Consider the following 26,935-nt stretch of genomic DNA (forward strand, 5'->3'; position numbering starts at 1 on the left):
ATTGATATGAATTGGCATTTATTGCATTAATTATTTGCATGGATAGTGTAGTTGTATGTGATTGTTTACAGTTCTTATCACTCAGAAAAATCTCCATTGCAATTAAAAAACTTACACAAGTGGGTTTTTTCCAAATTTTTGGATTGATCATGGATTTATTTAGTATACTAATGTAAACTGTTTTGTTTTGGATTGTATTCATAACAGGATTTAAATACAACTCTTCAAATGTTTAGGACATGCATAGAATTTCGGATCAGAATGAAGGGGAAGATGTTTATTGTTCCGAAGAGTTAATGCATGTTTGGATTTTGAAACAGTGCACAATTGAATGTTTCATATTAATGTCTGCCATTTGATCTTCAGTATTTGTAACAAAGATCCTGAGTGATGTGCAAGCTCTATTTTTGATGAGGATCAGACTTAGCCTGCCATGCCTCTAATGGCTTTCTGGCTGTTTTGCTGCTTTTTGCTTCCTGTAAAGAAAGAGGTGGTTCCTTGTTCTAGTCTTAGAGTATTTGAGGTGAAACAACAGCACTCTTCTCTTTCTCTTTTCCTGACTTCATTTCCCCCTTTCTTCTGTCTTTATGTACGTGGTTATTATTTGTTCTTCAGTTTGTGTGTCCCCATGGTTTTCTTTAATTGCTTTTTGCTCTGACTGCAGGATCCTGGCTTCTGTGTGTGTGAGGTTTGTGCAGCCGTTTTTATCTAGATTCTGCCTTTTTCAGTGGCTCCTGAATCAACTTCCCTCCCCTGAATCAATTGAGGTAATGTGGCGTGGTGTTGCTTAGCAATGCTGGAAGCTGATACTGCCTGGATGATGTGTGTGCTGGAACAGCACTGAGCAGGAGAGACTACCTGTCCTCTGTGCTCTGTGCAGAGAAGAATTATCTTGCATTTTCTAATGTTTTCAGCACACTTACCTTTATGTGCTTGGGTGGGGTTTTTTCCTTTATGTTGCCGAGTAACAGTTTTAAAGACTTAGAGATGTTCCTCCCCCACTTCCTCCAGATCCATGCAGAAAACTTAGTAGCATGTAGAATCAAAATATAATTGGGGTGTCAGTCTGTAAAGAGCTGGGTATTTAATTAACTGTCTTGAGATAGGTATGTTTTCTGTCTTCCTCCCCCACATACCAAGCAAAGCTGTTATGAAGGCAGAGCTGAGCTTTGTAGGATGTTTCAGTCCTCCAAAGTGGCATAGATTGGCAGCCAATCTGGTGTGCATGGCGGTGGATTAAAAACCAGGTTGAATTTAATACCACCAACCACATAAGAGTATAGAATGAGCTATACTGGCAGTATATACAGAGGTATTAATGGAAATTATTAGCTCTGAAATATTTCTTTAAAATTGTTGAAATCTCTAATTTTCAGCTGTGGGGGTTTTTACTCTCATTTAAATTGCAAAGGAGTGAAATATTCTCTCTTCCAGCTTTCTTGGTTTTTTTTTTTTTTGTTCTGTTTTTTAACAAAGCCAAGGGAGTATACATTTTTTAAAAATTTAAACTATCTGCTTGTTTTCTTTTTGTTCATTCTTTTTAATTAGAAGCATTAGAAAAATGACATATATTGGAATCAAATATCTTTGAGGCACATTTTTACCAGGTGGTAGCTCTCATTTTCACGCAACACTGAATAGCATGGGCGATAACCCCATGTTTAAGTTGTAGACTAGGATAACTGTGAAGGTGTTATTTTCCTCTTTTAAACCAATCAGAATTCAAACCAAAGGTTTTAGTTGAAATCCTGGGTGGAAGACAGAGGGGAATTTTCTCCATCAGCCTGGTAGGATTGTGAACAATGACATCTTTCCTTTCTTTGATGGCAGTTATATCGATTATGTCTGAATAGCAGGGATAAATCTTGGTCAGACTAAATTTCTTTGTTTGTTTCATGCAATAATATTTGTACTTCAGTAAGCACAAGCCCACCATTCTTTTGCAAAAGCTCTGTCTTGGAGTTGGAAGGCTTACAAACTCCTTACAAAGTTCTTACAAATTTTGTGTGCAGTTAAGCAAGGTGATTGGGTGAGCAATTGCAGCCCTCAGGTGCTTGGTACGTGCTGTCTCAGTGCTGCTGCCAGATCACCTGTTCCTCTGAGCCTTAGCCCCAGCACTGGACTGCTCATGGAGTGGGAGAAAGGTAATGGTGGGATGGAGACATGGCCCTCCACATCTGGGTCATGCGAGCCCAGCCTGGAGAATGGATCTGGGCACTGAGGGTGCTCTTGATAAGGTCAAAATACATCCAGAAGTCAAGGATGGTGGAGCTGGAGAGGTGCAGATCCCACCTGAGCACTGTTTATTTGGGCTATAAAGGATTACTTATGAGACATGGGATTGTTCAGTGGGGTGGTCTCTCTGATCAGCTGCTCCTACCTCTCTTAACCAGTAGTTTTCATAACCAACAAATCCATTTCCAGTAGCCTGATAGTTTATTCGTTTCTGGTTTAGTCCATTTAGTCCATAGTGTGTACTCATTTATCTTCTCCTGTAAGGAAACAAAACATCGAGCTGGCAAGGGGATTTTATAGCAGGTTCATTGCCATGGTTTCAGACAGCCTTACAAAGCCTAAAAATAGATTCAGTAAAGAATATTCTCTTCCCTTCCCTGCCTCCCCCAGCTCTAACTAATTGGAATTTCCTTTTTTTGTTTGTATATTTTTGTTGTTGTGCGTTTACTGACTGACAGGTCAAGCAGATTTGTTTGATGTTTTGTTTTAAAGAGGAAAGTTCATCGTAGTTTCTAATACCCTGGGGAGTGAGTTCCCTGGTAGTGTGCCAAGGCTATTGCCCCCTGCTCCTGTCTCCTACACTTCAGGAGTGCCACTCTGGCAAACTGCAGCTCATTATAAACCGGTGTAACAGTCTGAGAGGTGTGAGGGACCATCCTGGGCATAGCTTGGACAATTATAACCTTGACATTGCCTTGTGCTGAGCAGGGGAAATGCAGAGAGTACATGATGATGTGCCTTTAGCAGCCTGCTCTGCTGCCTGAACAGCATCCTCTTGCAGAGGCCAGCTGGCAGCTTTACTGTGTCTCCTGCAACCCCACAGCTAGGATGTTGCAGACAGGTTGAGGATCATGGATGTAACTAGCAGGACAAGTTTTAAAATACTGCTTTGTGTACAGCAAAGCCTGGGCAGCAGCTGCAAGGAGCTAGGGGAGGGAGGCAGAGACTGGGTGGCCTCTCGTTCCCCTTCTTGGTGTCCTTGCTGAGACAGCACCAGAGCTACACAGCCTTGGCTGGCGTGCCTAGAGCTGGGCATGGCTGCACTGCCTCTGGATTGCAGTGTCATTTGTCTTTGAATGTCAGAAGAATGGAGGTGGAACACAGCTTGGCAATCAGTGTGGTCTCCTCTGATGTGTACTGGCTAAACTATGTTTAGCTTCGGGTTGGGCAGTTGGATTCCTCCCCCCCCACACACCCTGGCCTTCAACAGAGGTGTTGACTGCTTCTGTTAGCAGGAGTCCTAGATGCTTTTAGATCTCTCTCCTCAGACAGGAAGGGCATGGGTTGGAATCACACCGATGCCTTGGATTTCCTGCATTGCTTCCTGTTGAATTGCTGGGCCAGAAGCTAATGGTGGGGGGATGCTGTACGCAGTGTTCCACTCCTGAGGCTTGCAGTGTGCCTATTTATGTTGGAAAGCAAGTAAATAACCCCACAGCAGCCTTATCAACTCATGTCTTTCAGTGTCAGGTTTTGGAGCTGAGGGAAGGTGTTCTGGGTTGAATTGCAAAGGGGAGAAACCGCATGTGGTCTCTTGGTCGGTTTGGTGAGCAAGGTGTCGGTTCTGCTGATCCATTTCTCATCACCATTTTTCCTTGACTGCCCAAGAGAAACTGCAGTAAGTCTATTTGTTTGTGTGTGTTGCTGCTGTTACAGAGCTTTTTATTTCTTCCTGCTGCTGCTTTTGTGGTCAGGGTGCCCTGACCTTCCCCGGTAGGGACTGAATGGAGGAGGACTGATGTGATGTCATGTTGCAAGTATGTTAGTCAATGGGCTGCAGTGTATTGCTAATTCCTTCTCTTCTTGGTTTATTTACCTGTTGTAAATGCTTTCAGACTTTCCTCTGTTTCTGAACCAATCAGAGTAGTGAACTTCAAAGAAGTTATGTCTTCTTTGTCCATATGCTGTGTTGGACAAAATTTGTGTATTTAGGAAGAGAGTGGTACCAGATAGATAGGACTGCCTAAGGTACAACTGCTATTCAGATGAGATTAATCCTTTTGAGGTCTTTGTTTTTGCTTGTATGCTGTGCTGCTTTGCATTTGGCAACTGCAACATGTGCCTATGCTTCCCTGCTCCTCCCTGTGATACTCTGTGGTATTTATATGTTTTGGCACCTGGAGAGCAGAAGAAGAGCAGCCCCCAAGTACAGATGAGGGAAATGTGCCTTCTCAGCCTTCCACAGAGGCAGGAACCTGCCTTGACTTGTTCATCTCCAGTACAGGACAGGTGGGTCAGGTTGGCTGTGGCTTTGTTCTGGAGAAATTCTCTTCCTCTTGGAGTGGAGGTAAGTTTGCCATCCCTTTGGAGGATTGTCATGGTTTGAGCCTGGCACAGAGCCAGTGCCCCCCCATGAAAATGCCTCACCCTGGTGTCTGCTGTGAGATGTGACCAGGAATAAGCATAACAGGCTCTAACTTAAAGAACACTTTATTACTTAAACTACAGGAAAATAGGGAAAGACTATAAGGAAAAGAAAAAAAAGAAATTGAAAACCTTACAAAAAAACTTTCCTCCTCCCCACTCCCTGACTTTCCCAATCCGATACATTCTCCCAAATCAACTGCCCAGCCTTGGCCCCACACTTTAGTATACTCAAACTGCAGTTCATGAAGAGGAAAGGAGTCCTTCTTGTTCCATAGGCTTCTCCTGGAAACACACTGAAACCTCGTGTGCTTCCTTGTCACTTCGGCACCGCCCGGAAAAAGTCCTTTTGCCGCTTGTGACATCTTCCTTCCATGCCCAGTGCTCTCACCACTGACGGCATGGACCAGAGCTGCTTTTAGGGTTGTCTTTCAAGGATGCCTTGTCTCACTCCAAAAAGGCACAGTCTCTGCTTTGGGACATCTGTCCCCCCCATATTTTTCCAACCCCCTGGGGCCGGGGGGTCCTCACGAATGAACCCTCCTGGTTTTGAGGCACTGCCTCCCCCTAAATGCAGTCTGTGTCACAGGAACAACTGAGTCCATGGCCACAAGAAAAGTCCAGCCAAAAGGCCACTCCAAATCATCTCTCCCCATCCAATCATCTCCACGTTCTTCGGGCCAGGTCCTTGTCTCATCTCATCTCTTATCTCCCTTCTTATTCAGCTTCGAGGAGGATTAGCATTTTTGCAAGGCCCCAATCATGAAAGAAAGGGTTAAAAGTTTTCAGTCTCTGTCTATCTCAGAATGCTGGTAGAATGCTGGTACTCCCACAGGTGCTGCTGCTCCGCCAGCCAGGCTGCACTCTTCCCTCCCCTTTCTCCTCCTGGGCGGCTGCTATCACATTCAGACGCCGGCTCTCCTCTCTCTCCCTCCTGGGGGGGGGGAATGGCTGCCCGATGTCTCTTGGGGCTCCCCCACCCTTCCATCCTTGAGAGCTTTCTCACCCCCATCTCTGTCCAGGCCCCGGGCCTACCGCATGGCCGGCCCCGCCCCCCGCCCAGCAGCAGAGGCTGGACGGGGGAAGAGATCCGACCTCTGCGCTGCGACGTCCCAAGAGAGAGTGCCAAGGGCAGTGCCCTGCTTTTAACCCCTGTGTATTCTCGGAGGTGTGTCCAAACCCCACTGGCTACACCGGGTGCCAGTCTCAAACCCAAAACCTTCATTGGTTTGACCACAGCTTCCCAGAATTCCCACTCCTTCCTGGTCAAACCACCACAAGGATGCACACTGGGATTTTCACAAAATACAGGGGTTCATGGTTCTAAGGGATAGCAATGCATTGTTTTCACAGTTGATAATTTTTTTTCAATGTCCCAATCCAAACTCAAGCTGAAGGAGTTCTTCCAAGGATGAGAGCATGACTACCATCCCATCTGTTCAGTGATGTGCTCCCTGGGGAAAACTACAGACTTTTGTATGCAGGCCAGCCCAGACTGCAGAGCCCAGGTGTGTTAGTGACCCTATGAAAATATAATCCTATCTGATGCTAGAGGAGAAAATTTTCCATACCTGGTAGATGTTTAAATATTCTTTAAATGGACCACTTTTCTGCTGTAGTGATTTAAACCCCTGAAAATATTCTATGTATGAAATTACATAAAATTAAACAACCTACATAATATTACATCAGTGCACGGTGGATGATCATTTCCTTCCCCTCCCATCTGTCCAATGCTGATGTCATTTTACATCCATTTTCTTTCCCTCCAACACTTCTAGCACTTCCCTGCTCTGCTCATTGGGCACCAGTGTGCTCCACATGGGAAAGCTTCTGTGTGTGCATGCTCCTGAAGTGTGCTGAGCTTTGCACAAGTGCTCACCTCCTCCACTGAAAGATGAAGAGAGTGGGGTGTGTGTCTGTGTGTGTGACTGGATGGCTGGAATCAGAGACAGAGGGTGTATATATGAGGAGATCTCCGATTGCTGGTGTCTCTGGGAGTGGAGCAGTTGGGGGCAAGGTGAAAGGAATGACAAAAGCAAATCCTACACTGTTTATTTTATGAGGTGTGATTTGAAGGTAGATGTTTCACTTGTAGACCTTGTGGGAATTGATATATTCATATTCAGGAGTTATGAAAATTAGGGATAGTGTTTTCTGGACTCTCAAGGTAATGCCAGTCATGTAATTTGCTTTCTTTAAAGTTCTCATGAGAAGTCAACCCACCTTAATACTTGGAATATAATTGTAGGTCAGATGCTGTTTAAAGAACATGATTAATATTGCAAAGCAGAAGTTCATAATGTAATGATGTAGTTCTCCCTTTTTGTGATTTACAACACAAGTGTAATTATTTAGTTGCATTTTCCCCACCTAGCAATCTTTATGTTATTTGTTGGGTGTGGAGGTAGTTCTCCTACCCCAGGGCACTGTTGTCTATTGCACTGTCCATGAGAAAGCTCTCGTTTCTTGCCTTTTGCAGATGTTGAAAGGGAAGAGTGGCTCAAGATGGTGATGGCCTCCTGCTTTTAAAGAGCTGGACTCAGTTCTCAGCAGAATTCTCTGCATTGTTAGAAGTTGTTTAAACACCCAGAAAATGGTTAAACTCTTGATAAGCTTGAGAAAATCAGCAAGAGCTAATTTTCAGAAAGCCTCATGCTCCTGGATGTAGCCTATAGTTGTGTCTAAAGCAAGCCGTGGGCTGTGGGCTGTGAAATACTTGAAGCATAATTTGGCCCTAAAGAACCTTGCTTTGCACGTACAGAAGCTGTGGGTTTTCATGCTGTTTGACCTAGATCAATAAATGGATTTAGACTCCAAACTCCTAGTGAAGCCAATGTCTCCATGTCTCTTGGACACTTGGGTTTTCTGTCTGTAATTCCCCCTATAGGAAGTAAAGATATTGTGATGCCTTCTGAAACAATCATGAAGTTAGAATAAATACTTTTTAAGAGAGTAAATCAGCCTTCTCTACAGAAAGCACAGAAAGATAATTGTTAATTCTGTCTTAACAGTAGAGTTCAAGGAGTTAGTTAGCCTTAAGGATAGATCAGGGTGAAAAAAGAAGTCCTGAGTGCTTTCCTGTAACTGTGCTTCCTTGTGCAGTGAAATAGGCAGAGTGGCCTTTGGCGGATCCAGGGAGGGAAACTGGTAAAGGTTATGGTGTGCAAGAACAGGAAAAAGGTAACTTGTATTTTGATGACATGCTCAAATGCAAACAATTCCTGATTCTCGTCTCTTCCTTGTGCAGTATTCCTTTATTTAAAGAGGAAAATGAGAATCTGTTCTGTTTGAAAAGGAAAGCTGCTGTAGCAGCTGTAGGGTTTCCACCCTTCAGTGGGGATTTCTGGCACTGGGGTAAGAGATGAGAGCAGCAGTGGCAGCAGACAGTCGAGCTCCTCTGTGCTGCTCTCACCCTGAGAGGGGGCGACCTCTGAGTTGTTTGTAAATGCAGGATAGGGCTGTTGACTTTGGTCCCACTTCTGGAAGGAAATCATAGAATATCCTGAGTTGGAAGGGACCCACAAGGGTTCTGAGTCCAACTCGTGGCCCTGCACAGGAGAATCACACCATGTGCCTCCTGAGGATGTTGTCCAAAAGCTTCTTGACCTCTGACAGGCTTGGAATCAATCCAGAGGAATCTGTCAGGAATAAAACCTGATGTCATTGTCCATGCACAAGGAAATAAGCTATTTTCTATCAAATGTGACATACTTCCCCCCATTTGTCTTGCCCTTCCTGACAATCCTTCTGCACTTTTTGGGACACCTCTTCAATTTTAGCTTTTTATTCTCTTATCTTTCACCTGCAGTTTCACCTCCCTTGCAGAGTCATTGTCAGACACCAGACATCTTGTCTGAATGACTGCCCCATCCCCATCCTTGTCCAATTTTTCTTTTTTGCATTTAGTCAACTTCTTCCTTTTTCCTGCCTTGTTTTGTGCATTGCCTAAAGATCCCTGGCTCCCTTCCCTGCCTGTTGCGCTTGCTCTCCCTCCTGTTTTGGGCCCTTGTCCCAGTCTGCTCCCCCAGGCCTGGCGTTTGTCCCTGCTGCTCTCCAGATGCACTCCTTTCGCTTCCTTGCTGCCCGGGCGCCGGCAGCCCGGCCACAGCCAGCACAGGAAAGATGGGCTCCTCTGCTCCGGGGCCTGGATCTGCTCCAGAGCCTGGACCTGCTCCAGTTGGGCAGCCATGGAAATGAAAGGAGTCTTGGGCTCCTCTGTTCCCGGGCTGGCGCGTGCTGGCCCGCTCTGCGGGCAGTCCTTGGGTTGCCGCTGGGAAAGAGAGCGGCGCTGGAGCGTGCTCGGCCAGGAAGGGCTCCTGGGAGATCCTGGCTATTGGCTCCTTAAAGGTCTTTGCCTGCTGTGAATGCCCTGTGTGCTACCATTGGATATGGGTACAAAAACTGATTTCCGTGTTCAGCAGAATCTAAATTTACGTGAGACTCAGGAGCCAAGAGGGGAATATGAGGAGTATAGGATGTTCTCCAAGGGAAGGAAGAGCAATCTAATACCCAGCATGGCTGCTTTGCCCAGCACAGCAGTGTCCTCTGCCATGCTGCCTTACTGGGAGCCTTGTATTGAGTGAGAAGACCTATAAAAGTCTTCCAGACAGCATTCATGTTGGATTATTTGAAATGTATTATTTATTATGTGCCTCTTTCTGCTTGATCTTTCACTGTCAGCTTCTGCCTCTTGATATCTGAATTTTAAAAATGAATCCAGTTCCTACACCTCTCCTTGTAAAGGCTGTTTTGGAGTGTTGCTTCCAATGACATTTCAAGGGGGTCAGTGCAGACTGGTGGGCTGCTTTAGCAGTACTTCTGCTAACTCTTTTTGCCAATGCTGCAAGGAAGAGAACAGAACAAGAGAATCAGTGCTTTCCACTGTTCCCTTTAATAGTAAAAAGTACAGATTCCACAGATAATACTCTTTCACACCTCCAAGCAGGTGAGTAATTAGTTTTGAGATGTAACAAGAAACCACAGGGATGTGATCTGTACTGAAACAGGTTTGTTGATGAAGAGACAATGGTGTGGTTGAGCAGGAAAGCCCTTCTCTAGGTGCACCTTCTAAAGCTTGCTCTAATAGTGCTGTGCTTTGGACTGACTTGCATCAGTTTTCATTGTGAAGTTAGTTACAGTGGGAAAAGGTGTTTGTTCTGCAAACCTCATACATCTGTCTTAAGGGAAAACCCACGCTCGTCTGTCTTCATGCAGCATATATAATACTCACATTTAGCCAAACATAAAATGAGGCTGTACCTGTAGCAACAGTATATCTGTACATCTCTCACAGTGTCTCTGACAACTGTTCACAGAATAAACGCAGTGTTACCAATTATCTAAAGACATAAAAGTACCCTATCTTGAAAGATCAGGAGAGCTGTCAGAGGACAAGGCAGTGTGTGGACTGTGGTGCTTAGCACAGGTAGAGTCTTTCACTGATTGAAGTATTTGCACAAAGAGAAATGAGTTAGGAACCCAAGGAAGTTTGAGAGTTTTGCAATAATTTTTAAAAGAATCTTTGAATTCTTTTAAAGAATATATAATAGCATAATAATGGCATAATTTAAAAACACTCTAGGGTAAGTATTATACAATCACACATCATGACCCATTTTGTCTCCAGCAGGATGCAAGTGAATATATTAAGTTGTTTTCTAAACAACAGTACATGAAATAATTTTTTTCTTCATGCTACAAGTATTTCTTGCTGGTTCTGTGACATTATTAAATGTGATATTTCCTTGGTCAAGAATAATAAGGGCTCATATAAAAAGACTTAATTTTAAAAAAACCCAAACAAAACAATCATTGTATATTCAGTTATAACAAGCAGTTTTACAAACTTATAAAAAGTCTCTTTTGGGAGCAGACGTTTAAATATTTAAAACATCAGGAATTCTTTTCTGGTTTTATAGGGGGTTATATACTGAGTGTAGGGCTTTGGCCATAAATACGTTTTTCCTGGTGCACAAGCTATGTAATAATTTTGTGGGAGTCTGATCACAAGCTTTGGGCATAAAGGAAACTAGTCAAGGCCATTATGGCCTCAGTTTAACATGTGTGGGTAAGCATCATCGGTGGCTGCCCAGTGCTGAGCACTGATGTCATTGCCGCTGTGGTTTGGAGCCGCTGGGCCGTGGGGGTGCCCAGCCCTGAGTGAGCACAGTGTGCGCCCTGCAGCACCTGGGCTCCTGCTCCCTGCTCGTGCAGCGCCCCAGCACAAGTGTGGGGCTGCTGCAGGGACACCTCTGATGGCTCTCAGCATCAGAGAGAGAGCAGGGCCAGCACACTGACCATGAGGGTCTTCTGGTAGGGGTCTGCGTGCTCAGGGCAGGGAGAAGCTCCTCTGAAGGGCTGCTGAGTGCCTGAATTAGTCTCTGGTGCTCAGCAGTTCTCTGGAGGATCTGGCTTGCATTTAGGCAGTGTGAATACCTCTACTGTATACTCATACTTGTTTCAGAGAAATAGCATTTCCCCTGAGCTGTTTTATTTCTCAAAACCAGGACTGTATGAGATTTTCCCCCAACTGCTGAACAGTAGTATTAATGTAGTGTGTTATTTATTCTTTTGACATGTTTTTATTTCATGGAAAACGTCTACGTTATGCTTGAAGCTGGGTATGAGTTGCTGGATCTCTTTCAGAATTCTGTTAAATCTGGAAATAAATCAGATTACTTTGTTCTACTATAAGCACATTCGGCTTGGCTTTCACATGAGGTGTTGTATGGGTGAATGAGCCCAGAGCACTCCAGCTGGTGCAACAGCTTTATTTATGCAGAGTGATGGCATGAAAGGGTTTTGGGAAATTCTTTTAATGGCTTCAGGATTGATTTGTGCCACTATTGAATCACCAAACTGCCTAAAGTTCTTACCCACTTCATTTGTGTTTTCTAGTGACAAACTGTGGGCTCAGGTCATGACCGGTTAATCAGGAAACTGTGCTGGTTGGAAATACAAGAAGTAGAGGTTTTCTTAGACTCTCCTTATAAGTTCCTAGCATTTACCATGTGGCAATAAATCTTCCACAGTCTTTCTGTTCATAATGTGAAATAGTTTTTTGCCCACATGGTGATGCTTTTATATCTCAACTGTAAAATGCTTTACATCTTCATAAAATGATAACATGTACTTTCTCACTTCTACAACACATTTTATCATCAGTGAAGGATTAGCTGGGTGACTTCAGCATGTATTTCATGTACTCGTTACTCTTAATATTTTTTCTCCAGTGGATTTTTTTAAAATCACATTTTGTTACTTGTACGACCATGCTGAATTTCATTTTTTCATAGGTTTTAGTGACAGAATTTGCAGGTTATGCAAAACAGAAGGGGTGTCAGTAAAATCGAGTATGTAAGGATATGATACGTGCTTGCAGCGTCTTCCTGAGCATAATTTCTTATGCAGGCAGTTTTGTCAATGGGTTGAAAAACATCTAAGAAAGCAGGTTAGGAGTTTTACAGTGAGGAAGAAATATCTTCCCCCTGGCCTGAGAGAAAGTAGAAATTTTGTGGAAGAGGTGTGGTCTTGTCCAATTGGGAAAGCAAAGTGTCAGGGAAGTATTTTCAATGGAAAACAGTGTTGAACTTCATGTATAAGTATGTTATAAACACATACATAGTAGTTAAATGGTGATGAAGTAACTGCAAAGCAAGTGGGAAATATTTAATTCAAATTTTAACTTATCAAATAACAAATGAAGCATTTGTGTGGAAATACCTCCCTCTGGTCTATTAAGGGATTCACGGCTCCACAAGATCTCTGTTTTGCTCAGACTGTGCCTTTGGATGTGAAGGGAAAACATGGTTGGGTGAGAGTCACTAATTGAGCAATTGGAGCTAATCACCCCCTTGGCTTAGATGAAACACTAATTTTCCTTCCAGGTGTAGGCAGAATTACCTGTTTGTACAGTGCCTTCAAGTTGGCTGATTTAAAACCTGAATTAAAAACTTTAAAATTGGCAGTGTTGGTTTGAATATGATGTTGGCATTCCTGATTCAAGTAAGTGACGTTGATCATGGTACAGGGGTGCCACGTAGGGGTAGTGAAGAACAAAGTGCAGACAAGTCTCCAGAGGTTGGGAAACAGTCACAATCAGACAAAAGAGTAACTTTTATGAAGAGGTTTCTCAGGAGTTCCTTTGAGAGGGTGAGTGTAAGAAGTTTTGCTTACTTAATTGCTCTCTTACATATGTACAATGGCTGTGCTTGCTTGTGTGAGATGCAGGGAAGGAGAAAAGTTTTTTGCCTTCAGTCAGTTTCAAATGCAACATTGTCCAGAAACATAACACAAAGTGAATCAATATGTCTGCTGACTTGTTCAATATCACTGATGGCCATCAAAAGTAATTGCAATGTTGTGGGTTGAAATAAAGTATTTGTAGGCCAGATTGGCTTAATTCACAGAGCAGTCTGTAGTTGTGCTTAAGGGATGAGGATTTTCACAGAGGCAAGTGGGAAAGCACAGATTTATCTATCACTGCACTTGTTGATAGATCTACTGACAGGTGTGTGGCTGAGGAAAAAGGATAGCACACATCCAATTTGTGCAGGATGGGTCTGTTCTTTGCTGACATCTGGCAGAAGAATTGGAATCTGGGACAGCTGCTAGTGCCACAGAATTGCAGACAGTTTTAGGACCTGAATGCAATGAAGATAAATGAGTTCCACTTGGAAGCTGAATGGCCCTAAAGCCAGAAATGAATGTGGGCACTCTGAATGCTGTACTGATAGGCTTGCAAGAGGTGTTTTTTATCCTGTACAGTCATAAATGCTCATTATTCTGGACTTTGGGCCACATTATTGGCATACTGAATAGTTTGAGTTTTTAAAGCTTTCTGTTACTGCTCAGGTGCCTAAATTTGACATTGGTTTCAGGCTCAAGCTAGTTTGGTGTTCACTAAGTGTGCTCTATTGCTTTACAAACCTGAGCACTTATTCTGTCCAGCTGCATAACCATCCCACAGAAACTGGGTCAAGGGATAAGAGAGTGTTATTTAGAGATTTTTCAGAGTCTGACCAAGATAGGCAACTTTGTAGGCTCTATTAATTTTCAGTAGAAATAATGAATTTTATTCTTTTAGAGATAGTGTTGCATAGCTGAGGGAATTTCTTACTGCTGCAGATTTTAGGAAGTCTGCAGAATGCTGAAGAATCTGATTCTTAAGTCTTGCTTCTTCAAGTCTCTATCTAAGTTTTGGTAGGCAGCCATGGTGTTTTCTTGAGCAGGAAGGTTTTTCCGGGTTAATTTTCTGCAACTTTAGGGACAGAAAAAAGATAAAAAAAATAAATCTGTGTTTAGAAATAAAGCCTGGTTAAGTACTTCACCCTCCATCCCCTTTTCCACTGACAGCACAGGGGACTAGACATGACCTATCTTCTTGATCATACCTCGCATTGAGCTTTTCTACTTCTCACTTCATGAGCAGCCATCACTTACAGTGTTAAACTTTTCTGTTTTGAGCTAGAAGACAGTCTAATGGTACAGAAAAACTGAATTTTTGCTGCCTTCCTTCTCTGAGTATTGTGGATGTGAGCAGAAAGGGCAGACAAGAAACTGAAGACAAATCCCTTCAGCTGCAAGGTTTCCTTTAGAGTCTGAGTCGGACTTAGTCTGCTGGGTGTAAGCAGAGAAACAGACACCCAGCACCTGTGTCTGCACTACTGCCCTTCAAGCTTGAGCTATTTTTCTATTAAGAACTTTTCCCATTTCTTTGCTTCTGCAAATGTGCTGGGTTTTATCAAAGAAATTATAAATTGGACTTCACTGTTCCTTTTAGGTCCCTTCCAAGACAGGATATTCTGTGACTCTGTGATTTACATGAATAATTTAAATTTTTTTAATCATCATATTTGCTTTGTAGAGTTCTACCGGGGACTTGCACAAATTAAGCAGGATAATGCTTTGCAGTATAAAAACCTGAACTATCTGCTTCCCATCATTTCAGACTGAATTGTAGTTTCAGTCTTCCTGGTCCTGTTGCCTTGTTATGCTATCACTATTTTTTAATATGGGTTCAAGAGCCTTGATTTCATTTTTATGGTAATTCTGATGTACTAATGAAAAAGCAGCATCACTGACCATTTAGGCTGCATGTATAGAATTTTCTCTTACTGAAGGTGTACAAGTCTGCTCTGTGCTTTAGAAGGGCTATACTCACACCATCCCACTGTGCCTCAGGCTTCCCCACCTTTAAGAGGAGCGTCCTGAGCGCTGTGCTTCCTTCTGTTTCATGCTGTGGAAATGTGTCATAAAGGAAAGCAAAAGAAGTGGAAAGGGCCTGGATACATGGTACCATTCTCTCAAGTAACAGAAGCCTTCAGGCTTTGGGAGCCTCTTGCATCAAATTCTGAGGCCTGGTCTGACCTAAAGAGCAGAGTAGGTGGGAGGCAGAGTGACATCTATTCCAATATACTGCTTCTGTTTTCCTCAGTATTTTGTAATTTTTGTAGCCCTTTATTCCTGCCCCTGTTTTCCCTGCCCTAACCCCAACAAGTGCTGTTTATACTCACAGCTTCCTTTAGACTAAGTGAGTTTGATACTTTTTTCATCCTGCCAGGAAAATATGTGGAAATTTTAATTGTCTAGAACCTTTCTGATGCTATAAAATGTGCCTGCTTTGAACATGGAGAACTGAGGTGGCTTTATGCTGAACCACATTGTGGCCTTTGTCCAGCTACTGCATAAGTATCTACAGACCTTAATTTTTTAATCTAAGCATTTAGTATCTGTCTAAAAGGGTTATTAATGTGTGATTAGAACAAAACAGCGTCTCAGCATCTCCTAATCTATCTAATGGCAGCTATAGGGTTTTTTTGAGTTTCTCAGGTGCTGTAAGCAGAAAAAGCTTTCGTGAGCACAGTGGCCTGAGAGCAGCTGGCTGGGCTTAGCTCACACTGGCCTTGGATTTTCCAGCCTGCCGAGAGCTGATTTAATTTGCTAACCCAGGCAAGAACAAAACACTGAATTGTTTTGGGTTAGAGAGGTGCCGTGGCTCAGCCTGAGGAGGGTGAGAGTCCGTGCTCAGCACCAGCCGTGACTGTATGGGTGGGAGCTGGCAAGGAGCAGAAGGGGACAAGACTCCTCTGTGGGCAGCTCTGCTGTGTCAGTAACTTCTCCCCTCACACAGGTTCATTCTCTGCAGCAGGCTCTCTCCATCTTGCAGGTGCTACAGCACTGTTGAGAACGGCGCTGACATCCAGTGAGCCTGCAGCTGAAACAATAGACTTGGTTTTGCCCCTGGGTTTCAACAGCTGTCAGAAAGAGCAGGCAGAAAGTCCTAATTTTCAGAGTTCAGATGAATCCTCTTCTGTTTGCCACTGTGCTTCTGTATTGGTTGTCTATCTCCACATGTTTTGCTTAGAGCTGCCATATGCTAGAATCTGGTGTTCTGCTGCTCCTTCTTCTTGATTAACTCCTTCCCCAATTTACTGTTGTCTTTCTACTAGAGAGTCTTTGAATTTCTCTATTGTTTGTCCAGACCTGATCCATCTCTTCATCATGACAGACATCAGGCATCCTAATCTCCTCAGGTTTGCTCAATGTTTGCTTAATACTCTGTGGTTGTGTACTGTGACCTTAGTTCACTGTCTCCTAGATCAAAGTGATATAAAGGTATACAGCTTGACTGATGTGCTCTGTTATTTTAGAGAGGGTAATTTTTAACGCCTCTTACATAAAAGTGTAGTAAAAATATTATGCTGATGTTATGACAGCAGCATAGTGAGACTAGTGGCATGCAGAAAAAAACCCCTAAATAACTTCCAGTGCAGCATGCTGATGTTTAGGAATATAGGTTAAAAAATGGAAGGTCTTCTTTTAATTTTCCAAGGAGCAGATGCTTGTGATCAGGTAGCCTGAGTACAATAGTTCTTAGATCTTTTCTTCCAAATAAAAGTGTATGTTTTTAAACAAAAGGTTAAATATATATATAAAGCAAGAATTTCTATATTACTAACTTAATAATAATAAAAAATAAGCTCTGTATATGGAGTGGTTCTGCTTGTACCTTTCCTCCATGATTTTTTTGGCTCCTAAATTTGAGTGGTTTTTATATGTTTCATAAAGTTTAGTGGCCTGTCTGATTGTGTGTGTGGGCTACTGTATCATCTAGTCAGAAGAACATTTATAGAAGGGTTTAGTGTCTGTAATATTTCCTTGCATGGATTGTTTAATGGTATCACTTGAACTGACTTGGTTGATTGCTGCATTTATGATTTAATGGAAAGAACACAGCCAAAAACTTCTATAGTAGCACAGCAGTGGTAGAGGTCCTGTCTGCCCTCTTGGTGCTGGCTGGGGTTTGTGGTGACTTCAGGAGAGCTCTTACTCAGACCAGAATCCTTGTGCACTTCTAGACTGGGTGCCTGTGCTACCTTTTTAGATGATCCTGTGTACTCCACACACAGGAAAAACAGATTATTTTCAAAGGGGCCTGGAGTCTTTGTAGGTAGACCTTGGTGTCTTTTCTTCTGGAATTCCTGCTTCCAACTGAGGCTTTCTTGTTGGCACTGCTTGTCTTATAAAAATAATATAATTTAATAATTTTTAAAGAAGATGATAAATATAATTGATTCTTCATAGATTTTTAGATTGCAATGATAATTGAGGAAAAATTTGCCTCTCTGGTAGTGGTGGACATGTGCTTGCTTAGGTTTCGCTAGTGTCTCTCTGACCTTGATGGGCACGTTAGTGCTGAATCGTTACAAAAGCTTGCCTACATTTTTTTTTCTCCTGCACTTGTGCCCATTGAGCTGTTATTTAGAAGTGTGGGATCCATAATTTTTGATTCCCTTCCTTCTCAGCTAACATTGCTTTTAATCCAAGTGCTGTTTTAAATTTTTTTACGCCTAGTATTTGCTGTGTAAAAAATCTGTGGGAACAGATTAGTCAGGATATGGAAGAGTAATGTGTAGTAAATAGTGTATCCTGCCAAAGACAGGGCTGTTTTTATTCTATCCTTATGGTGGGAACTGGTGTCTTATTACCTGTCACTGTTCTTTATAGAATCCTGTAGAACTGGTGATGCATTCACAAATTCATAGGCTGTCTTGTGCTTCCTTTTTTTCCCATACAGGCCTCTCAGTAATTGTAACCTCAAAGTTAAGGCCAGACAGTGATTGGCAGTACTCTTCTTATGCCTCTGTTCAGCTGGAAAGTTACATTTCCATTTGTGCCCATCTGTGTGCTACATGTTTTGGTCATTGATCACTGTATAAAAGTCATGCAGAATGAAAATGCATTTACCAAGAAACATAAATGGACAGTAGAAGTGGGTTTCATCAGAAACCCATCTGGAGTGTCAAAAAGCCGGGTAGGAAAAGTGAAATAAAATCCTAGTGTGAAATACAATTCTAGTGTAACATTCAACAAGTAAAACTAATGGTGCTTGAATTAAAAAATAAGGTTCATGGTTGTGCCAATAATGAAGAATTTCCCAGTCAGTGTTGGGTTTTTTCCTGGCCTCCCAGTAGCATATCCTCACAGTTCTTGGCTAATCGGTGGGGTCGGGCCAGGCCCCAGGTCTGGAGCAGCTCTGGTCCCCAGTGTATAATTGGTGTAATCTTGTACCCCTTGGCTTTCCCACTTTGCAGACCCTTACCAAGGTGGCAGCTGCAAAGTGCCAGAGAAGGCTGGAAGGAAAAAGTGCTGATGCAGCCAAGAGGGAATGATGGTCAGCAAGTGCTGAGTTGTTTCACTTGCTCTTCTCGCCTTCCTACCTTCTCTGGGAATCCTGTCTGGGGGTGATAACAGCCTGATTCATAAATAATTAAAAATTTACATAATTAATTGAAATCTGGGCTCTGTCGTGCTCTATTTCCAATGTGGTCTTGTTTACTTTTCCAGGAGAAAAAGAATAATTTTCCCTCGTGTAGTCTATAGCCCGTCTATCAGCCTTACCCTAAGGAGGTGATTAGGCTGTGTATTTTGAAAAGTATGTTTGTCTGATTTTCTTGTTTTCATGTGAAACATTAAGAAAAAATTTGTGATGCTCTTACTTGTTAATGGCCATACAGTTTACTACCTGCAAGCATATATAGCATGATGCTTATGTGCAAAACATCTTCCCTATGACTAATATGGTCTTCTTTGCCCTTATTCTTTTATCAGATATAAGAAACAAGTTTCCCTAAACATGGGTGAAACTGAGCAGAGACCAACAGCAGGATCCCGCTTAGGAGCTCAGGAAAATGCTGGGATCAGTACTTTGGAGCATGGACAGAAACCACCTATGACAACTCCAGGAAAACTTGTCTCTATCAAAATTCAGATGCTGGATGACACACAAGAGACTTTTGACATTCCGGTAAGGATGTGAAGGTTGGAGTGGCCAAAGATTATTCAGGCATTTCTGATAATACATATTCTCAAACCAGTTATTTTTATTTTATTTTATAGCTGTAATTCTTTGGCTAATGAATTCATGTTGCAGAGAAAATGGCTGTTGTGTATATCAGCATTAAATTGATCATGGTGCAATACAATAGCATTAAACAGGGAAGTGAACTGTAGATTACAGTTATTAATTCCTTTTCTGTTTGAACAGCTTTACGAGAAGTTGAAGTCCTTGGTGTTTTTTTTTTCCTTCAAATATTTCATTAGTGGTTTCCTCTACTTTTTGAACAGTTGATGTATTTCCTTGCTGCTGTTTTGCTCTTGATCCTGTAAACTGTAGATCTATACAGATTTTTTTGTCTTTCCTCTGGCAAGTCCTTGGGATATTAACTTGGAGCCATCAAAGTTTTCAGTAATTTATATCTCTCTTACAAGTGCTGAGTGCTCTCACAGAAGTTGAGTACAAGGAAAGAAGCAAAGCAGTACCATCCTTTGTCCTTGCTTTGTCCTTGCCAAGGAGACAGAGCTGCTGCTGCTTTACTGTGTGGTTGTGATCAGTGGAATCAGTTAGAATTAGTTCTGATACCAAAACCGATCCAGTTTCATACAATCTATCTAATGATTTTAACGTGCCATGCTTACACAATTAACATGAAATGTGGTTGAACACTGCTGCTGTTATGGAAGTGTACTGGAATGTATATTTTTCAAAGTCTTCAGGCTTCAGTGAATAGGAAAGTGGAAACCTGAGTTCAAATTTCATCCTTTGTTACTTGCATTTTCTGTAGCTATGGTAATTTTCATGCCTTCATTGGCTTTGTAAAATGGAGGATCACCAGCAAGATACAGAGGTCTTACACATACAGTGCCCTAAACTGTATGTTTAGGGAAAAATGTTACCCCTGTATTAACATGAAGGAATTCTGCTTTTGAAAATTATAATTTAAAAAATGTTTATAATGTTTTTATGGCCTGCTTATGAGGTTTTGTTTGTCTGTTTTCTATGTGTACATGCAGATGGTTTTTGATCTGCTCTGTGCTGCTGTTTGTGATCCAACTGCAGCTATGTGTTCAGTCTCAGATTTTATTTTAGTGGAAGATAAATTCTCTGGGCAGGCAGGTTATGGGTGAACTGAACTGCCATCAAGTGAAATGCCCATGTATGTAGCAACTTGTTACACTTGTGTACCTTTCACAATGCCTGTCAAATATCCATAGCAAACAGTCTTTAGGTAAAAACAGTCTTTAGATAATGGTTGCAGCTCAAAAGTGTTGTTATAGTTTAAACCATCAAACACTGATACTGTTTTGGTGCTCTTTTATATGATATAAATATCTCTATTATTCCAGAGACAAGTTTGGGGTTTTTTTTAACCCATCTGTAGATACTAATTCACTGTTTTTTGAAAATTGAAAAAGATGTGCAGACATTTCTTGATTAGGTCCATTTAATTAAATTGTTTAGAAGAAAATATAAGATTATGTGGATGCAAAGCACCCTGTAACTCCAGCTTTGCTTCCTGGAGTTTGAGAAAACAGTGTTTTTTGGCCTTTAATATTAGAAGATGTCAACATTTCATTTGTTTTTAACTTCAGCAACACCTGAAAGACCTGGGGATATAAACAGTTTTCTGTTGCGATCACTTCAATATGATTGTTTTCAGAGACTTTTATTTCATAACTATCACTATTCAAGGAAAGCCCAGTTGGTTTGAAAGTCAAATCTTGTGGTAAAACATGCAGGATGCTTAAAATCTTTTACAGCAAATCTTTTGTAAAGCCTTTTGTCTTTAACCTCTGCATAGTCAAATGGAGGAATACATGGTGTTTTCAGTCTGCTCAAAAAGACATTAGTTGTTTTAGTCCCATCTCACAAAAATGATTAAGTTTTGATGCATCTAAATTGAGGTGTTTATTCATGTTGGAAACCCCATGTTCCTATTTATAAACTTCATGTTTTTAGCCAAACTGGTGCGGTATGCACAGAAAAGGAAAGTGATACCATTTCAACAAAATATTTTAGGAGCAGCAAGTGTGGCCGTGGGCAGAAGACATTAAACATACATGCCTAAGCACATCTGTGGGTTTGCTTTTCAGGGGAGAATTAGAGACTTTTTGCGTGGTTGAAGATCTGAACTACGCTTCCCAAAACCTGAGCTGCTATGATTATGAAAATAACTTTGTAAATATGATACAAGTATAAGCTGAGAAGGATTTGTGTTTCCTACAATTTCAGGAATTTTGCTGCACAAACCTTTCTGTGTTAGCAAATGAGCCATACTTTGGGCGGTTTTATTGATGCTTGTAGTGTGTCTTGTAGGATGGTATAAAGTTTAATGATGCCAGTTTATTTTTTCTCATGAGGTCCGCATAAAAACAGAAAGAGATGCTGGTGCTACTTCCTCCTGAGTTTGGGGGAAGTGGTAGGGTAGTTGGGACTGTCCATCTGTCTGATCCTACCTCTGTGCTACTCTTGTTATACCTTAAGCACCAGCACCCCATTAGCTGTAAGACCTTATCTATGTAGCATTTTTATTGGGTTTGTTATTGTTTTGTTTGAAAATTGTCATGGTTTTAGGTTTTTATTGTGTGCTTATTTTTTCTTGTTTATTGAATTTTGGTTTGGTTTGTTTTTAAATTATATTCCAAGAGACATGATTCAATATCCTTGCTCTTAAGCAACCCCTTTTCTCACATTGCATACAGATGACTTGTTACTATGAGTGCCAAATCCATCAGATTTTTGTCTGTTCTGTATATAACAAAACAGGAGGAAAATATGACCTACTTCCATTACCCCTCAGTGCTGCTGCTCTTTGGGCTGTTTAAAAGTAAAGTAACTCCAGTGCCATTTGAGTTTCTCAAGGAATATTATTCTTTAGGTGTTAGTACTTTGATGCCATAAAATCATACCATGTTTGGCTCACAAGAACAAAACTCCAAATCAACAGAAAAGAGAGAAGAGACATCCACATGCCCATATATGGACCCGTAAATTATATTTTTTTTAATAGGAAAAACCCCATATAGTATGTGGGGAGAGTTTGTATGGGAAACTTAAAAACAGAAGCCACAATGAAGGCCTTTTTATCAATTGTTGTAAATGGAATATTGTAAAAGAAAGGGATGCATAAGAAAAAAATCTTCTATGCTGCTTGCTGTTAACAAACAGTATTTTGTTGAAGAATCTTTCAACATTCCTATATTCCAAAAAGCTAGTGAAAACTTGAATAGATAGTCCTGAATCCTTTTACACACATCCATTTAGCTGGTTGGGTACACATGCTTGAAGAAGGAGGGGGAAAGGTAGGCATTGCTATAAAAAAAAAAGATTAGATGACTTTGACTTTGTATTTCCTGCCTTTAACATATAAGTAAAGTATAAAATTCATCAGTTATCTTTTTTGAGCACATTTTTATCTCTTCAGCTATGAGAAGACAAATTATGTAGAGCATCCTTCCCTCTTTTAAGTTATTCAGCATTTTGTGACTGAGTCTCTGTATGTTTAGTTTTTTGTCTGCCACAAACTCAGACAAGAACTAGATGTCAGCTGCAGTTGGAGGTGATTAGTGCCTGAAAATCAGGCCATGAGTCAAGAGGTCACGACCTGTTGGTCATGGTGTTGCATGCAAGTGTAGAATATATTCCTCCCCTGTTTTTTGTTTCTAATTTCCACTTTGGCTGTATTTACTGACAAATTGGTTAGATATGCTAAGTGGAGACTGCAGAGGTCCCAAATGCAGCATTCTGTTTCAGCCAGCGTTAGGCTGACTTATGTGATAGAATGAGCAAATACATTTCCTTTCTGCTAGGTGAGAGGATGACTGCTTTAGCTAAAATTTTTAATAGGAAGGAGGAAAACAATATTTTCCACATGTGTACACGCAAGGATAATCATATATAGAGAAATCTTGGGCATTTTGAAAGGTTGACATGTCAACCTGAAGACTTGAAAAACCCCACACTGCAAAACAGAGGTTGTGTATTACATAATAGAAAGTGAAGATGTACAGTTCTGTACTGCTTGATTTTCCTCTGCTTTTATTTCTCACCTAAGGTAGTTGAAAGAGATCAGGATTGATTCCATAAAGCCATAGCAAACCTTAGATTTTCATATATTTGTTCTGATATGATCTCCCCTATAGATTCAAAGCAGTTTAAGTGAAAATGAAATACAGTTTTTAAAGAACAGTAAAAATAGCTGATGATTGCATCTACTTCAGATCCTTCTGGGAAAAAAAAATCCCTTTCATGTTTAGTGCCTGCCATTTATGTTATATTTACTTTTATAGTTGTTTCATTGCCTGAAGTAATCTGTTTTAAAACTGCTCCTAAGTGCAGAGTCAGTGTAGTTGCTGTCTGGGTGATGCTGAAGACAAGACTGATTCTCTGGTTAGGCTGCCAGGATGATTTGGTGATTCAGACCAGGTTTGACCCTGACTGATATGATGCTTGCTGCTGATCATGTCCTGCTCTCTGGGTGAATGAAGCTGATGTGACTGGGATGATATATTGATGCTAAATAGCAATTAAGAGCTGTTTCTTTTTGGCATCAAAGGTGAGATCAAAGTAAGTCACAGGAGGTTAGGATTCTTCTTTTGGTTAGGATCTGATCTCTTTAATTAAAACCAAACCAAAGTCTTCTTTATTGTGTCTGCAAGAGAATATTTGCTTCCTTTTTGTAGCTGTCTTTTGGAAGGACCAAAACATGCTTGCCTGTCCAATTACTCAAGTTTATTAAACATCTGTTTTCTGTATTGTGTCAACTTCCTTTCCCTTTGAATATATTCAAGCTTTGTGAAATATGCAGGGTTGGAAAATGTCATCTGCTTTGGGGGATTAACACGGGTTTCTTAAACAACAGGAGTCCCTTAATAGAAAGCAGGGTAAAGGTGTAATCCTCTGTAAACGTCACTTGTAAACATTTCATTTCAGTTTGCTCTTCTCTTGGAAGAGAAAAGCTTCAGATTACTTGAGAATACAGAATAAAGACCAAATGGTCTTGGATCTACAGCTATTTATCTTCTACTGGAGTTTGGATGTAGTACCTTGGCAGGGAATTTCTCTGCCTCAATCCCAAAGTTTTCAGAGAGAAGGACTTCATAATCCTCCTGGGGGGTCTGTTTCTTAAGGATTATGTTCTGGGTGAGGTTTTTTTTGTTTGGCTGGTTTTGTTTGTTCATGCAGTCATATGGTGGTGGTTCATATTCCCTTTGTGGGGAAAATGTTCTCTGTTAACTGTGCTCCCACCAGCTTCAAGCCAAAATGTGTGCCAGGAAAAGCTAAATATTAGGAAGTCTCAATAGTTAATAACAAATATTACATGTGCTTTCTTATAAATTTCCACAAGTGCTGTGTTACCTATTAAATTCAAAATTTCAGCCAAAGTTTTATAAATGTTTGAATTATTTTCTTTTACATTTGTGAGTAATGATAATTGCCTTGTCTAGGTATTTACATCTGTCCTCAATATGCAGTTATAACCAGTGAAATAAACAATTTATTAAAAAGAGCATGAGACAGCACGGCAATGCAGAAAAGTAAAATAGTGTTTTATGCTTTCTTAGCCAGCTTCAACTTCAGTTCAATTATGAATTGCTTTTTTTTCCAGCTTAGGAAGTGAACAGCAGGTCAAATGTCAGTTATTCATCAGTCTGAGACTTTCTTTTCTTCTCGTGCCTGAAATTATTTGGCTATTGCTGTCAGACTATTTCCAGTGAATATCAAGCACTTAAATATTCACTAATTGTCACGCCAGCTCTGCTTGGTCTTCTGAAATTACAAGAAAAGTGATGATTTTTTTTTTAACCCTCAAACACATCAGTTGTATTTTTCTTAGCAGAATATTGTTAGAGGCTACCCAGTAAACTGATTTTTGTTGACAAATGTTTAGAATGTCTTTGTTGAAAGACAGGGTATTTTAGTGATTCTGTTAATAATTTATGTGCTTTTCAAAGTGGGAGAGAGAATAATCCGCAAGCAAACTTCTGTAACCTGAGGCAGCAGACTGTTTAAACTGCTGATTTCTTTGTTAAGATTCTGTAGAATGAATAGAATAAGTGGGAATGTAATTTTAAGTGCCAACAAATCCAGTCCATTCTCAGACTAGATTGATGTATTTGAAGATATCTGGGAAATGCATGTAATTTTCTTGAATGAATTAGGCTAACTTGTAATCATGGAAAGCTTCTCAAGTATTGCCTTTTCACCTCTCTTGCTGAGCTGACTCACCAAGGCACGCAGCAGAGTGTGAGCCAGCTCAAAGCAGAGGATGGAGCTGCCTCAGGAAGGGCAGCTGTGGATGCAGAGGAGTTGTGGGAGCGTTTGTGAACTCTGCTGCCCTGACTGAAGGGCTCAGTGAAATGATGTTGGTAATTTTGGTAGTAGTGTCTGTGCCTGTAAGTTGGTTTGCACTGTACTGCGGAGACTGAATGGATGATCTGTGTAGGGAGCATGGGCATCTCCCCAGTTACGGGTTGTTTCCTTGGGCCACCTGTTTGGAGGTGACAGATGTCCAAGGAACAGTGGGAGCTGTTTCCCATCTCTCCTCTTCAAACTGTACATGTGTGGGTGTCCAGTGGTACAAACTCTGATTTTGCTACCTCTGTGTTTTCCTGTTCCAGGGGTGATGAGGGGGATGTTCTGCCTCTGGTCAGAGGCAGGAGGAGAGCTCAGCTGCTTCTTGTGTGCATCCTTCCCCTGAGACTGAGGTTCACCTCTTCCATCCTTGAAATTTTTAAAAGCTAGATGTCAGAGCCCCAGCTAATCATTTTAATGCATACTAGGGTGAAAGTATGGTACATTGAACAGACTGCTCATCATGCCTGTCTCAAATGTGTATTTTAGGTGGAGATTAATTGCTCTCTGGAGGTGCTTGTATATCCCTAATGTTGCTTTTTCTGTTCTAATAGTAACAGGAAATCATAGTCTCATTTAGGTCAGAGAAGGACTTTAAGATCTTTGCGTCCAACTGAATTTATGTAGCATTTAACTATAAAACAGTATCATGCAGTTTAAAAGGAAAAATACTGTGATATATTATTTGTAGATACAGTGTAGATGTGGATCCCTCATACCTGAAACAGATAAGCTGATATCAAGATAAGGAACATTCTTACCACCTGCATGCAGTCCAATGACATTGATATAATGGTTGTCATCATCAATAAAACCAAGGAGAATCAGCAGCCAAGTTCTAGTTCAAATTGCTTGGTTTTGTTCACTTGCTTAATTTTGGTACCTCTTGTTCCTTCCTTTATTGGCACTAGAACATGCCCCCTTATATTGCTTATCCTTTTTGTTCTCTTCCTCTCTGCAGCTCCTTTGGAGCTGCTGGTTCAATTCCTTCCTATTTGGTATTCTCCAAAGAAACAGGAGACAGCAGTGGAAAGATGCATTAGTCCTGGGTGTATCTCCTGGGTCCTTACCCAGCTCCATTCTGTGGTGATGTCCTTCCTAGTGCAGTATCAGGTCTCTCTGTTACAAGCCACGTGCAGTGCTGCACAGGGGAGAAAGTGCTCATCACCTGGAAGGGCTGTATCTACAGTCAGAATTAGGGATGCTTTCTGCAATGGCATACTCACATTCTCATTCATACTCAAACTTTCAGAGTGGGAGGAAATATCAGATTTTTACCTAAGATAATTTGTGGTTTGAAAGTGAAATTTGACTAGCTTAAAATTATCTAAAGAAACCTTTATAGCTAGGATGCAGTGATTAAAGCAGTGTGTCTTATCTTGGTACAGGATAAAGGCCTCCAACAGTTCCCAGATTTAAAAACCTTCAGAAACTTATTAATATGCTGCTTACCTGTAGACTTATCTCCACTGCTCCAATGAGCTGCCTCCACCAGGCTGTGATTACAATACACACGCACAATTAAATGTTGTCTTTTGCATGCCAATGTGTAAATCACATAAAATGCATGGCTGAAAATGTCTGCCAAAGCTTTTGTGTGTATCTGAATCAGGCTACCGTGTTACAATCATTCTTGGA

General features: G+C 41.2%; 1 protein-coding gene across 5 annotated transcripts in view; it reads left to right on the top strand.

Annotated features, from left to right (window-relative positions):
* The window catches only part of FARP1 (FERM, ARH/RhoGEF and pleckstrin domain protein 1), a 207,937-nt gene that overhangs the window by 21,173 nt on the left and 159,829 nt on the right, over positions 1-26,935 (top strand). For all 5 annotated transcript variants that reach the window (XM_005493217.4, XM_005493218.4, XM_005493219.4 and 2 more), the window contains one exon: positions 18,715-18,910. In XM_005493217.4, coding sequence (XP_005493274.2) covers positions 18,740-18,910 — 171 coding nt within the window. In that variant the 5' untranslated portion in view covers positions 18,715-18,739. Of the gene's footprint in view, positions 1-18,714; positions 18,911-26,935 lie in introns of those variants that run through there.

The sequence above is a fragment of the Zonotrichia albicollis genome, chromosome 2, assembly GCF_047830755.1.
Source record: "Zonotrichia albicollis isolate bZonAlb1 chromosome 2, bZonAlb1.hap1, whole genome shotgun sequence".
Lineage (NCBI taxonomy): Eukaryota > Metazoa > Chordata > Aves > Passeriformes > Passerellidae > Zonotrichia > Zonotrichia albicollis.